The 15,490-nt window shown below is 48.6% G+C and overlaps 1 protein-coding gene across 1 annotated transcript; it reads right to left on the reverse strand.

The window, feature by feature from the left end:
* Window positions 1-376: 376 nt before the first annotated feature.
* On the reverse strand, window positions 377-14,281 carry PSMC1 (proteasome 26S subunit, ATPase 1). Its single transcript, XM_075844369.1, has 11 exons — window positions 14,230-14,281; window positions 11,786-11,839; window positions 7,365-7,461; window positions 5,936-6,060; window positions 5,665-5,850; window positions 4,600-4,728; window positions 3,151-3,247; window positions 2,886-3,075; window positions 2,495-2,646; window positions 2,173-2,327; window positions 377-738 (listed from the first exon to the last, which is right to left on the reverse strand). Exons 1-11 carry the CDS (start codon window positions 14,230-14,232, stop codon window positions 604-606), a joined length of 1,323 nt encoding a protein of 440 aa, XP_075700484.1. The 5' UTR covers window positions 14,233-14,281; the 3' UTR covers window positions 377-603.
* Between the last annotated feature and the right edge of the window lie 1,209 nt (window positions 14,282-15,490).

The raw sequence follows: 15,490 nt of genomic DNA on the forward strand, positions 1-15,490 counted from the left end.
AGTCAGCGAGATCAGACAAAGCTAGAACAGGGTTTAGGGGGCTCCGTTCTAAAGATAGATGGGGGACCCACTTCTGCTGTCTCGGACATATCCTGTGGAAAAGTCAAATGTCTGATGGGAAAATCCCTTTCAATGGTTATGAACACCTTCTGGGGCCTTTGTAATTAGCACCTGATAACAGTTTGGCTGCTGCAGCCTGTATGTCTTCTAGTACAGAGCAGGCTGCAGAATCCCGTTCAGACAGATGGAATAAATGAGCTCAGGGGATGGTTCAGGATTTGCTGGAGAACGAACCATCCGACCACTTCTTCTGTGATCCGGATCCTGCCGCCTAAATGCATTGTAAACGGAACAACGTTTTTAAAAAAACAATCAATGAGTTTTCAGTTGTCTTTTATTTCACACAACCTCCGGTAACAGAACAGCAATCAGCGAAGGTTTGATGAGTTGCTGCAAGCGAGCCCATCATGTCTAACGGGAGACGCTCTAGATATGATGGGAGTCGTAGTCCAACGGCTGAAAATCTCGCAACAGGCGCCCCTGCACCCCTCTACACATACTACCCCCCCCCCCAACCAGTGAGCAAATCTACAGATCATCACGTTACAGGTACAGCCCCTCCGGAGTGCCTTCTTGCTTCTTGTACAAGACGTTCTCCTTAGATTTCTTAAAATCTTCATTGGTGACTTTCATCCTCCTCTCTCGGAGCGCCATCAGCCCGGCCTCTGTGCATATCGCCTGCGGAGGAGACAGTCTGAGTTATGGCGCCCACTACATCCGGACTTGCAGGTTAAATCTGCATATATTACTCAACCTGGCTTACTGTACAGATCTCCAGTCACATCCAGAGCTGCAGTCCTGGTGACACACACACCTAACAACGATATGCCATAACTTCCTGTTTTGCTTTGTAGGACTGCATCTCCCACAATGCACTACAGCAGAGTACAGGAAACGGTCACATCCAAGTTATCAGAATTGTGAATGCGACAAAGATCAGTACAAGGGGTCTGTTCACATCACCGTTCGCTTTCCGTCGGGTGAACCCTGCAACGGAAAGCGAAACCACGGCTTCCGTTTTCGTCACTATTGATATCAAGGGTGACGGAAACATTGCTAATGGTTTCCGGATGGAATCAATAGCGCAGTCGACTCCGCTATTGATTCAATTATTAAAACGGAAACCTGCCGGAATGGTGATGTGAACAGGCCCTAAGAAATGTTGAGACTACACAGCAGAATAGTGACATGTAAACGCGTCACAGATTACTCTCGGAATAGCAAATACAGGGGAAAAAAAACAAACTATTTCAGTTTTAAGTCTGCAAAACGGGGAATCCCACTGGGGTGAGTCCAACAACCGTAACGTGGCTTCATGTTGGAGTCTTTGCTACGATGCTGTTAGTTCAGGTCATAAGACCCACAGTCAGGCCAGGACTTCTAGCTGTAATACAGATGCTAAAATGCATCCGTCTGAATCAGGTCTTAAGGTACGTTCAGACTTGACAGATTTGTTGCAGGAATTTGTCCTATACACCAAAATAGGGTTTGCAAAAATCAATGCACCCGCCGCAGAAACAACCCCAGTCACATGTATGGAATAAGCTTCTGCACAAAATCTGCCGCGTGTGAATATACCCTTAAGGCCGAGCTCCCACAGGTTGAATATGTTGCGTAAAAATCCCGCAGCGCCTCCAGCCTGTAAAACTGCGCCACATTGTGGTGTTTTTTCAAACGCAATTTCCGTTGCACAAAAAAGCACATACACACCCCCCCCCCCCCTCCGTCTTCTCTGCGCGTACTCCGATGCTGCAGCGGTCACATGGGATGAAACGTCATCCCAGGAGGCCGGACTGCAGGAAGGAGGAGAGGGTAAGTACGATTATTATTTTTCCGGAGTTGCGATTCTTGCGGCGATCGTTGTGGTTAAGCCGCAACACAGGTCAATTTAACGTTTACGCTGTGTTTTTTTTTTAAATGTCATCCACTTTGCTGCTACGGAATTTCCACACACAATTCCGTAGCGTTTATTCTATGTGGGAACCCGGCTCAAGTGGCTACAGCCGTAAAAGCTACATTCATGGTCCTTCCACCAAAGACTGGAAGAATGACCTCTGCTGGGCGGACCAAACACCCCCCAATAGTCCCAATACCCGCAGGGCAGCCACACACCTTTATATCGGCTCCGGACAGGTCGTCTTTTGCCATGATTAACTCGTCCAGTGTGACGTCGACAGCCAGGGTCATGCGGCTCGTGTGGATCTGGAAGATTCTCTTCTTGGTTTTTTCATCCGGTAGAGGAAATTCAATCTTTCTGTCGATACGACCTGAGATGGAAGTAAAACATAAAATGAACCGCTCTTGAATACATCAAGTGTGCAGAAAAAAAGAAAGAACTTTCTAAAATCCAAGCCCAGAATACCAGCCCCTGTATTGGGGGGAGGGGGGCTAGGACTCTGGTCTCTATTGCAGGACTGTGTTAACCCCTATTTACCTGGTCTAATTAAAGCCGGATCCAGCGTTTCTATTCTGTTGGTGGCCATAATGACTTTCACATCACCCCTGGAATCGAATCCGTCCAGCTGGTTGAGCAGCTCCAACATGGTTCTCTGAATCTCTCGCTCGCCGCCAGAGTTCGAGTCGTATCTGGGAACAGAGGAAGATTACACACGGCTCATGTATAAGGTAGACCGCCGGGTGCTTCACTGGGGTCAAATCCACTGATTCAGGACTACAATAATAATAAACCACAACCCCCTTACGCCCGATCCTTAATAAAAAGACCATTATAGACGCATTACTGTTTAACCTCTGTAGAACTACAATAACCAGCATGTCCTTCCAGCCACAGGAAATCCAAGGAGACTGGGAACCTCCGTCCTCACCTCTTTGTGCCAATGGCATCGATCTCATCAATAAACACTATAGATGGTGCGTGTTCTTCGGCCACTCTGAACAGCTCTCGTACCAGCTTAGGACCATCACCCAGGTATTTCTGGATCAGCTCCGAGCCCACCACCCTCAGGAAGGTGGCAGACGTCTGGTTGGCTACAGCTTTGGCCAGTAGGGTTTTACCTATAAAGATTGTTCAGTGAGACAACATAAAAAAAACCTACAGAAAATAAGAAGAGGGATCATGGGGTACTGTACCTGTGCCGGGTGCGCCGTATAGAATGACACCTTTGGGTGGTTTAATGCCCATCTCTTCATAATATTCTGGATGGGTGAGGGGAAGCTCCACAGACTCCTACAGGACAGAGATCACACAGACGTTGGGGTCAATAGTACAGAACAATGGCGCAAATCGTTCTCCAGTGATTTAATTTTACAGCATTTCTACTGGATAAAGCTTAAAAAGTGCAGCTAAACGTTTGACACGTCAGAAGTTTGGATTGGTGGGGGTCCGAGCACTGAGACCCCCACCAATCGCTAGAACGAAGCCGCTGAAGGTCTCATGTGAATGCTCAGCCGCTTCGTGTCTGTTCGGCTTTTTCCGGAAATAAATGTATTGTGTACGGACTCAATAGAAAGTCTATGAGCCCGTGCTCCGATACATTGGCTTTCCGGAAAAAGCTGAGCATTCACATGAGACCTGCAGCGGCTTCGTTCTAGCGATTGGTGGGGGTCTCAGTGCTCGGACTCTCACCAATCCAAACTTCCGACATGTCAAACGTTTAGCTGCACTTCCACATTTTTGAAATCGAGATCAATATCAATAAATCCCTTTATTGCCACTGCGGTGAGTGCCTCGTATTTTCTACTTTCTACATATTTGCTGTTCTCCACCGACGAGCACCCCGCGGGCAACATTTTGACAGCTGTATTTCCACGTGTTTTGAGCCACACAGTTTTCATGCGCAGAGACGGTTTTTCCTGCATTGGGGCAGTGCCTGCCTTCTTTCTCTCTATCCCGGTAGTACCCAGTTTTTGAATCGGTGGTGGTCCGGGTGCTGAGACCCCCATCAATGCTGAAACGAAGGTGCAGAAGTGCTCAGGTGAGTGCCCGGTACCTTCAAATGTGATCGACGCTCCCTGAAGACGGTTTACATAGGCTTTCTATACAATCGGTCTTCAGCCTGACGAGGAGCGCTGGTCACAGTCAAAGCGCTCAGCTCAGCACTTCTGCACCTTTTGTTTCAGCATCGATGGGGGTCTTAGCAACCAGGCCCTCACCGATCCAAACTTTTGATATGTCTTTGACATGTCAAAAGTTTGATGAAAGCGGAGTTACTCTTCACGGCGGTGTTCACACGTCACAGGTTTGTTGTGGACGTGAATCTCACCCTTTTGCATTGCTAAGTAGATCGGCAAAAAAAAAATATGCGACGTGTGAAACCGAGTCTAAAGCGACAGCATCCGGACTATAGCTCCATCTAAGAAAGTCAGAAACTGCAATAAATTATATATATATAAAAATCTGACAGGGCAGCCCAATTGTAACGTACGATGCAAAAGCCATGATGATGTCACTTTAAGAGTCAGATTGATGGGACTTCAGCCCCCTAAGCGTGGTCACTCTTCGCATAGTCTATGGGGGACATGAATAGAAAAGAACAATCCTTATACGACACAGGTGGATGATAAGAACCGATGACACACCTTGATTTCCTGAATCTGGTTATCCAGGCCTCCGATATCGGCGTACGTCTCCTGAGGAGCTTTCTCTACTTTCATCACAGTCACCAGGGGGTCTGTATCATCCATGAGGACCCCGATTACAGCATGAACCTGGACAAAGCACAAGCCAAGGAGATGATTGACAGCGAGCGGAGGCAGCAGGGAGTCTACACAGCTTTACCTTGTATTAGGATTCGTTACCTCAATATATCAAACACAAGTGGACAATGTCCAAGTCCCATCTGGGGGTGCGGGACCCTGTACACCGCAGCCGCACTTTATATAAGGCGTGTTTGTATAAATATGAATAAGTGTATTCTCTCTCCACATTTCCCTCGGGTTCCTGCGAGAGGTGTTCCCACTTATAACATCTGACTAGAAGAGGGCAACACTTATTGACAGGTGGGAAGCCCCCTGTAGAGCCGGACCACACTTCTCCGATCACAGCCCAGTCAAGGGAATAAAGTATCTACACCGCGCCAGATTTTTAGTGGAGCTGTTCACGGGACTCCAAATGAATACGCCGTATCAGTGCAGGTAAAATGTAACAACCTATCAGAACAGGAACGAGATTTGTGCTGCTGATGTGTTTACCTCACAGAGGATTGTCTAGACTGATATAATGTAACAAACCCTATCAAGGCTGGGTCAGGAAAGGGATTTAAAGCCTATATTTATATTCACTGACAGCAAGCAGAGATCCTGAAAGTGGCGAGGAATTACTGCACTATTATTAAAAAGCTCCGGAATCGTTCATTATACAGTTACTAACCTTTATTTACACCAGGCCATGTTCACAAATGAACCACGATGGATCGGTCTAATGACTGATCCAAATGGCGCCCGACACCATGGACTTATAACGTGGTCTATCGGGGGGTTCTGTCAATGCTTCGGTCGTTTTAACGGCAAAAATAGCACTGCATGCTGGGTCAAAAGTGACGGTAACCTCGACAGCACCCCAGACTAAGGCTCATAGTGTAGATGTGAACCCCTGTACACAGGTCAAGCATTGATTCTGCGCCCCCCTGTCCTCCGTCTACTCACTTTGTGGTTCAGTAAGACAGAACACCCCGGCTCCAGCAGATCTTTATCCACAAACGAGAGGATGCTGACGTAATGCTCCGATCCCACGGACGTGGAGACGATCGCATGGTTATCATCAATGATTTCTTCCAAGGTTCCCACTGACATGGGTGTCCCCCGCAGGTCGTCCACCTTGGATCGCTCCTCCTATCGGCAGAAATCACACACAATGTCACCCCGGGTGTCCCCCGTCACATGACCCGTGGACCCCTCCAGCTATAATGTCATTCACCTCCTGCTTCTCCTCCAGCGGCTTCATCTGCTCCTGGTTTCTGATGAACTCTTCCTCCATGAGAAGATAGTCCTTTATCCTCTCCAGCTTCAGCAGCTTCAGCCTGCACTGTGTGTGGGGGGTGACTGGAGAAGAATGAAGGGCTCGGGATTAGGGGACATGACATAAAAACCCCATCACCACAAGACATGCGCCCCCGAGAGGTCGTCTCCTGTAATCTGGGTAAATGTTACCAATATATATATCTCTGCTACAGTAATGAATGGAATATCCACCGGTTCTGCAGGAATATGAGAGTGGGGGGGGGGGGGGGTATCAATACATCACCGGGTAGATCTGCCAATCAGCGGACTGGGTGAGAACTCATTTGGGGGCTGTACTGGCAGTCAATATGGCGGCCATCCAACCGTCCCAGATATAACAAAAAAAAAAAACAAAAATTGTGACAACCTGTAAGAGGAGGACGATCTGCACCTCATTCTGTAAATCACAAAACTTTTAGGTCTTTCAAGCATCTATGTCTCAAAAGAGAGGTCCATTCCCCAAAAAATTGATTCTTAGGATAGGCGATCAATATGTGACGGGTCAGGGTCCAACTCCCGGCACCCCCGCCGATCGGCTGTTTTGGAGGGGCCGCCGCGCTCATACCAGCGCTGCTTCCCCTTCATTTCCTTTACTGCTCACACTGTGAACCGCCGCCAGACGTGCAGGTGACCGGTCACAGAATTCACTCGAATAGGAGAAGTGTGAACCGCCGCTACAAGCGCGTCAGCGATTCAGTGAGGGCAGTAAGGCCAGATTCACACCAATGTGGGGAAACTCGGACGTGAAAAACGTGACTCTTTCACGTCCGAGGTGCCCAGGTGCACCCCATAGACATGAAAACGGAACAAAATAGGACACTTTCTATTTTTCAATGGACCATTCACGCGGTCCATTGAAAAACACGCGTCCATGTGACGGTCGTACTCTACGTTCGTCTGAATTCGGCCTACAGGAAATGAAGGGGAAGCAGCGATCGTACGAGCGCTGTGGCCCCTTCACTACAGGTGACCGGCGGGGGGTGCCAGGAGTCAGACCCCAACTGATCAGATATTGACGACCTCTGCTGAGGATTGGCCATCAAATTTTTGGGACTGGATAACCCCTTGAAGGCGGCCGTACACATCAGATGTATGACGGCCCAACCTGCGGGGTCACCATGATGACCCTTAAAGGGGGTTTTTCCATGAATAACAATGTGATTGTGGGGGTCTGACCACTGGTTCTGATAAAGGGGTAACCTGTTCCCCCATCCCCAGCGGAGGGTTACAGTCCATTGTGGGGTCCTAGCAGTCAACCCCCTCCGATCAGACCGATACTATGACGGTTATTTGGGGGGAGGTCACGGCTCGACTCGCAGCTGCAGGGACAGAATAGCAGATCTCACCGAGCGGGAGTTTACTGGCGGCATCGGGACCCTTCGTCTTCTTTTTCTTCTTGCCGACTCTAGTGGGGACGGGCGGCTCGTACTTCTTCTTCTTGTCCTTCAATGTTACAGATGAAAACAAAGGTTACTTCACAGTGAGAGCAGAATGTGCTGCCCAAAGATCATCTTACTCAGTGCACAACACAATTCCAATAATCCAGAATCTTCAGGACTGCCGGATTATCAGACACATGTACTAACCCGCTCCTCCAGCTAATTCATGGTGAAGTCCCCGACTGTAAGGCTGACACGACATCACAGACGCCGGGGGCTTCACCATCGATCTCAGTAGCAGGAAAAGACCGGACAAGTACCGGACTATCAGGTGGACGATAAGCATGATAAGATTATTGATGTGAGGACCACAAAGTGCCGGAGGAAAGGACTGTCACTGTACAGCGGGGATCACATATTAATACTAGGAACGCGGGGCCGGGGAGCAGTGGAGGTTGGAGATGTATTTAGTGAAGGCTCCTTCCTCACATTCAATCACAAGAGACTCATCACCGCCCTCAACTGCAGCGGCGCAGAGCCCTCCAGCTCCGACACGCCAGTCAATCCCAATTCCCACCTAAGGTCATGTTCACACTAATTTTTGGTGCTGTTTTTGACGTGGAAACTGCGCCACAAAACGGCCGAAAATACCTCCCAATGATTTCAATAGGAGGCGTTTTTTTTTCCCCACTAACAGAAAAAACGCTTGTGGGAAAAAGAAGCGTCATGCCCTTCTACAGGCGTTTCCGTCTCTGACCTCCCATTAACATGGGAGGCAGAGAAAGCGGTTTTCGCTGCGTTTTTTGCACATGGCGCTCAATGGCCACGGCTGAAAAAAAGCGACAAGTGTCCTGTGGGCAGGTCAAAATCTGCCTCAAAATTCCTTAAGGAATTTCGAGGCAAATTTTTCCAGCTGCAAAAAACTGTGTGAACTAGGCCTAAGGGTATGTTCACAAAGAGTTGTGTAGGCAGAAAAAGCCGCCTCAACATTGTCGTGGGGGCGTTATACCGCGCGGAGGGCAGTCGTGGGGGCGTTATACCGCGCGGAGGGCAGTCGTGGGGGCGTTATACCGCGCGGAGGGCAGTCGTGGGGGCGTTATACCGCGCGGAGGGCAGTCGTGGGGGCGTTATACCGCGCGGAGGGCAGTCGTGGGGGCGTTATACCGCGCGGAGGGCAGTCGTGGGGGCGTTATACCGCGCGGAGGGCAGTTGTGGGGGCGTTATACCGCGCGGAGGGCAGTTGTGGGGGCGTTATACTGCGCGGAGGGCAGTTGTGGGGGCGTTATACTGCGCGGAGGGCAGTTGTGGGGGCGTTATACTGCGCGGAGGGCAGTTGTGGGGGCGTTATACTGCGCGGAGGGCAGTTGTGGGGGCGTTATACTGCGCGGGGGGCAGTTAGGGGGGTGTTATACTGCGTGGAGGGCAGTGTCAGGGGGTATATAGTACTGCAGTGGCGTAGATCGCAATCGAGGTCACATGCTCAAATCATCGTGATTTTTGTCATAATCGCCCGGCCCCATGGTAACACTCATCAGTTTCTCGTTGAGGATATCCCTTGCTCTCTCCCTACTCATGCAACTCTATAGCGGCGCAGACAACCAGTCCTGATTTCTTTTTATTGATCGTTTTGTAAAAGAGAAAAAAAAAAAGCCACGCTTTGACCGTTGTGCTGGATTTATAACATTGTAGGTGACGGAGCGGATTCCTTACTCTCTGCACTTGCCACGTATCAATGTAAAGCAACTCATCCGGTTTGCAACATTTTAAATAAAACTAATTTTTAAAAAAAGGAGAAAATAAAATCTTCGTCACTGATCAATGAAAACTTCAGCAACTTTCTAATATACAGTTTCAATTCTTCACCATGTTCAGTACCCCTGCTTGCTGTCTGAATGGGAACAGACTGAAAGCCTGTGAAGTCTTAATACATAGGCTGGGTTCACACGAGCATGTTACGTCTGTAATGGACGGACGTATTTCGGCCGCAAGTCCCGGACCGAACACAGTGCAGGGAGCCGGGCTCCTAGCATCATAGTTATGTACGACGCTAGGAGTCCCTGCCTCGCTGCGGGACAACTGTCCCGTACTGTAATCATGTTTTCAGTACGGGACAGAAGTTCCACGGAGAGGCAGGGACTCCTAGTGTCATACATAAGTATGATGCCAGGAGCCCGGTCCGGGACTTGCGGCCGAAATACGTCCGTCCATTACGGACGTTCAAGAGGCTCTGTCACCAGATTTTGCAACCCCTATCTGCTATTGCCTGTGATCGGCGCTGCAATGTAGATTACAGTAACGTTTTTATTTTTAAAAAACTAGCATTTTTGGCCAAGTTATGACCATTTTTGTATTTATGCAAATGAGGCTTGCAAAAGTACAACTGGGCGTGTATTATGTGCGTACATCGGGGCGTGTTTACTACTTTTACTAGCTGGGCGTTCTGATGAGAAGTATCATCCACTTCTCTTCAGAACGCCCAGCTTCTGGCAGATCACGCTGTGACGTCACTCACAGGTCCTGCATCGTGTCGGCACCAGAGGCTTCAGTTGATTCTGCAGCAGCATCAGCAGGTAAGTAGCTACATCGACTTACCTGCAAACGCTGATGCTGCTGCAGAATCATCTGTAGCCTCTGGTGTCGATGTGTCCCCGCTCGTCTGACACGATGCAGGACCTGTGAGTGACACGGCTGTGTCTGCACTGCCAGAAGCTGGGCGTTGTGAAGAGAAGTGGATGATACTTCTATACACAACGCCCAGCTAGTAAAAGTAGTAAACACGCCCCGATGTACGCACATAATACACGCCCACTTGGACTTTTACTTTAAACACACCCACTTGGACTTTTGCAAGCCTCATTTGCATAAATACAAAAATGGTCATAACTTGGCCAAAAATGCTCGTTTTTTAAAAATAAAAACGTTACTGTAATCTACATTGCAGCGCCGATCACAGGCAATAGGAGATAGGGGTTGCAAAATCTGGTGACAGAGCCTCTTTAATGTGCTCGTGTGAACCCAGCCATAAATGTATCCAGTCCAGACAAAACTCTGTGAGCAAAATACATCAGCGGCACAAAGATCTCCCCTGTCCTGATAGTTTGTGACAATGTATCAGTGCAGGAACGATGTATCAATCCAGGTTGTTTATCTTACATATAGAGGATTGTTTAGACCGGATAAAATTGTAACAAACCCTCAGCTGTGAGTAGTATTAGGCCACAACAGGTTTTCAGCATCAGGAAGGATGGAGAGAACAATGTTCCGATTATCTAACAGCAAGCAGAGATCTAAAAAATGCTGAGGAATTGTTTCAGAACTTTTCATTGTACCAGGTTTAAGGTTTATTTACAAGACTGGACACCGGCCCCTTAAGATCTAAGCTAAACGGTGACAGAAGTCGTCATCTCATCACCGCAGCTATTCACTGACATGGAGTGCAAGCACAGTGACAGGAGCAGTTATCTCATCACCGCAGCTATTCACTGACATGGAGTGCAGGCACTGTGACAGGAGCCGTCATCTCATCACCGCAGCTATTCACTGACATGGAGTGCAGGCACTGTGACAGGAGCCGTCATCTCATCACCGCAGCTATTCACTGACATGGAGTGCAGAAACGGTGACAGGAGCTGTTATCTCCTCACCGCAGCTATTCACTGACATGGAGTGCAAGCACAGTGACAGGAGCAGTTATCTCATCACCGCAGCTATTCACTGACATGGAGTGCAGGCACTGTGACAGGAGCCGTCATCTCATCACCGCAGCTATTCACTGACATGGAGTGCAGAAACGGTGACAGGAGCCGTTATCTCATCACCGCAGCTATTCACTGACATGGAGTGCAGGCACTGTGACAGGAGCCGTCATCTCATCACCGCAGCTATTCACTGACATGGAGTGCAGGCACTGTGACAGGAGCCGTCATCTCATCACCGCAGCTATTCACTGACATGGAGTGCAGAAACGGTGACAGGAGCTGTTATCTCCTCACCGCAGCTATTCACTGACATGGAGTGCAAGCACAGTGACAGGAGCAGTTATCTCATCACCGCAGCTATTCACTGACATGGAGTGCAGGCACGGTGACAGGAGCCGTCATCTCATCACCGCAGCTATTCACTGACATGGAGTGCAGGCACTGTGACAGGAGCCGTCATCTCATCACCGCAGCTATTCACTGACATGGAGTGCAGGCACAGTGACTGGGGTGTAATGTTGTGGCCGCACAGCAGAGTTGTCCAGCGCGGTCCGGCCACCAATATCACTGGATATAGCCGTGTGGCAGAGATCGGAGGGCACCGTTTTTCTATATTTTATTATAACACATTAAGGCCACACCAGAAATGACAGGAATAATCCCGCTGCAGCCGATGTCGGGGCCACTCACCTTGTCGTCCTTCTTCCCTCCCCCGGGGCCATGTCCTCCGCTCTGACTTTGACCCTGAAAATCACAGAATATTATCAGTCAGGTCAGTGATGGGATCGGCTGGAAACAATTGTTAAAGTGCAACTCCGAGCACTAGATTCAGCATGAGCTGCGAGAACCTGCCGAGCGGCCGCCACCTGGAAATACCCCAAGCCCTGTCCACAAGGTCCAGCAGCGATGGGCTGGTTATGGGGGGCGGCTGTTATTGAGCACAGTGGTTGTCATTTTTAGGGGGCTACCATGATTGTTATGGGAGGGGCAATGCGGCTGGCACGGTGATTATTTTATGTCTGGATGGAACTATATGTGGGGGGGACTGTAGATTACACTATATGGGGAACAGTTACTTTTTATAAAGGGCAATGTTATAGAGAAACACTGTAGCTGGCACTATATGGGGGGGGACTGTTATGGAGTGGCACAGTAGCTACTACTATGGGATGGGCGTTGTGACTGATGCCATATATAGGGGGGCACCGCGACTGATACTATATAGACAGTATTCATCAATATTGCCAAAGGCAAAAATAATTAGCCCAGGTACCTATAGAATGTTTATAGTATTGAACGTGTAACTTTATTATAAATGACTATAAAGCCGACAAGTGAAGATTAGAAGCGCGATGTGAGCGGAGAGTCCCGGTGTCGCTGCGGTTATTACTCAGTAGTCGGTGCTGTCTGGGTGCAGGGTCCGGCTCCCACCTCTGATGACCGCACGGCCTGTACGAGACCCCTAAACCAGCGGCTGCAGTCGTTGTACAAAGGACTTGGGTTTAACAGGACACATTGAAGTTAAAACAGGAGAAGCCCCCGACATGTTTCCTCAGGGGAAAATGGGGCTAATGGCGGCGATCGCAACAAAGTCTCCCATTTATAACCTCACTGGTGACGTCCGCTGCTCCGATGCTGCCAATCACAATGATTCTCATAGAAAAAACCCTAGATGAGGAGACGGACAGGAGAATGCTCCAATCCCACAGCACTAATGCCCAACCAATGAGGGACCTGCTTTCACTCCTGTGGATAGATTGATTGACAGGAGAATGTTCCAACCACGTGGCGCTACCGCCCGACCAATGAGGGGCTCGTTTTCGCGCAGTTGAAAGAAATTCCACCGGATTTGAAAAATATAAACAACGGTTCACTGCGCACGTCCGCGACCTTATACATGGAGCGCGCACCGGTCTGTGAGTGATGTAAAGTATTACCACGGGACCGCCAGACGTGAGAAGAGGAGAAAGACCGCTACAATATCCGTGGACGAGAATGCAAAAAAATAACACAAAGTGTCAGAGAATATAAAGAGCAGAATAATTGTGCTACGAGAAGGTTATCGCTCTCTCGGTGCCTCTGTCAGGAGCCGTCTACCGGGAGGAGCGGAAGATATCGGGACGATATGCAGAAATATATATATATATAGGTGATGTTAGGGATGGGAAGGAAAAAAGATGGCTACATATATGGATAAGCCCGGATATCGCCAATTATCAATAACCAGATCGACAACAGGTCACGGCATAGACGGATCATCAAAGACCAGGTATTTATCTACATAGAAAAGATATGAGAAACCTCCGGGAATCGCAGCGTCAGCGAGGTGTGTGTATATATATATATATATAGGGGTAAAACATGAAGACAATAGGCGATCACATCAGAGCAAGAAATATTTGGAAAATGAGTCAATATCGACATTATTGAAAAGACAAAGATTTTTTTAAATGATTATTTCTAGGAGGTTCAGGATCGTCCGCTCCGTTCACAAAGGGCTTTAGGATCAATGTGTCCTGTTAAACCCAAGTCCTTTGTGCAACGACTGCAGCCGCTGGTTTAGGGGTCTCGTACAGGCCGTGCGGTCATCAGAGGTGGGAGCCGGACCCTGAACTCCGACAGCACCGACTACTGAGTAATAACCGCAGCGACACCGGGACTCTGCGCTCACATCGCGCTTCTAATCTTCACTTGTCGGCTTTATAGTCATTTATAATAAAGTTACACGTTCAATACTATAAACATTCTATAGGTACCTGGGAAACCAGGGCTAATTATTTGCCAATGGCAATATTGGTGTTTTGTTTGTATCGCAGCCCACCAGCATTTTGTGTTTTCGTCCCTATATAGGGGGGCACCGTGACCGATACTATATATAGGGGGGGGGGGGCATCGTGACTGATACGATATATAGGGGGGGCACTGTGACTGATACTATGTAGGGGCCTGTGATTGTGCTGCCGGTATATAATCAGTATATATAATTCCCCTCCTCTGGTGGAGCGGACAATACTCAGTGACATGTAACCTGCCCCCGGACTTTACGAGACTCCGCACCGGCTCTGACCTGGGTACAAGGCCGCTGTGATCGCCGGTATATTACCCGCTTCCCGGAGAAAAAGCTGCTCACTCACCATGTCTGCCGCTGCGCTCTAACCGGAAATACGTCACTGTACGGCGGCCGCGCTGCATCATACTCCGCCACACAAAAGAACGCGAAGCGGAAATGGCCGCCGTCACCATAGCAACCGGGAGGAGTCACTGCCTGCAGCTGTCACAGTGACCACCCTGAATCCCCCCGGCCCGAGGAAGAAGTGTCAGAGACTGAAAGGAAAGTAAATAATCACTGAAAAACCAATGAATTCACCCACATTTACAGATAAACGGGGGCACGACACGACACTTTATGGGGTGGTGGTTGCATTACATATTTGAGTTAATTTGTCCTGGATTAGAAAAACATGTATTTCTTGCAAAAACAGCGCCACATCTGGCCACAGGTTGTTTGTGATATTGCGGTGAATAAGACTTGTTCAGCAGCCCCCACCATACCAAGAGCCGACAAGTGACCCGACAAGTGACCCGACAAGCTCTACTTCTATTACCAGCCCTGCCCTGAGCCATAAAGGGGCCCTCCGGGACTATAACAATAATGGCCTGTACCCTGTATATAAAATGATAGAAAAGTAGCAAACTGTATCTAATCCTATCATGTGTGATACTGTCTGCTGAGCCGCTGTATCTAATCCTATCATGTGTGATACTGTCTGCTGAGCTCTGTATCTAATCCTATCATGTGTGATACTGTCTGCTGAGCCGTGTATCTAATCCTATCATGTGTGATAATGTCTGCTGAGCTGTGTATCTAATCCTATCATGTGTGATACTGTCTGCTGAGCTGTGTATCTAATCCTATCATGTGTGATACTGGCTGCTGAGCTGTGTATCTAATCCGATCATGTGTGATACTGTCTGCTGAGCCTGTGTATCTAATCCTATCATGTGTGATACTGTCTGCTGAGCTGTGTATCTAATCCTATCATGTGTGATACTGTCTGCTGAGCCTCTGTATCTAATCCTATCATGTGTGATACTGTCTGCTGAGCTGTGTATCTAATCCTATCATGTGTGATACTGTCTGCTGAGCCGCTGTATCTAGTCCTATCATGTGTGATACTGTCTGTTGTGCTGCGTATCTAATCCTATCATGTGTGATACTGTCTGCTGAGCTGTGTATCTAATCCTTTCATGTGTGATACTGTCTGCTGAGCCACTGTATCTAATCCTATCATGTGTGATACTGTGCTGAGCTGTGTATCTAATCCTTTCATGTGTGATACTGTCTGCTGAGCCACTGTATCTAATCCTATCATGTGTGATACTGTCTGCTGAGCT

This window comes from Rhinoderma darwinii, chromosome 12 (genome assembly GCF_050947455.1).
Source record: "Rhinoderma darwinii isolate aRhiDar2 chromosome 12, aRhiDar2.hap1, whole genome shotgun sequence".
Taxonomy (NCBI): Eukaryota; Metazoa; Chordata; class Amphibia; order Anura; family Rhinodermatidae; genus Rhinoderma; species Rhinoderma darwinii.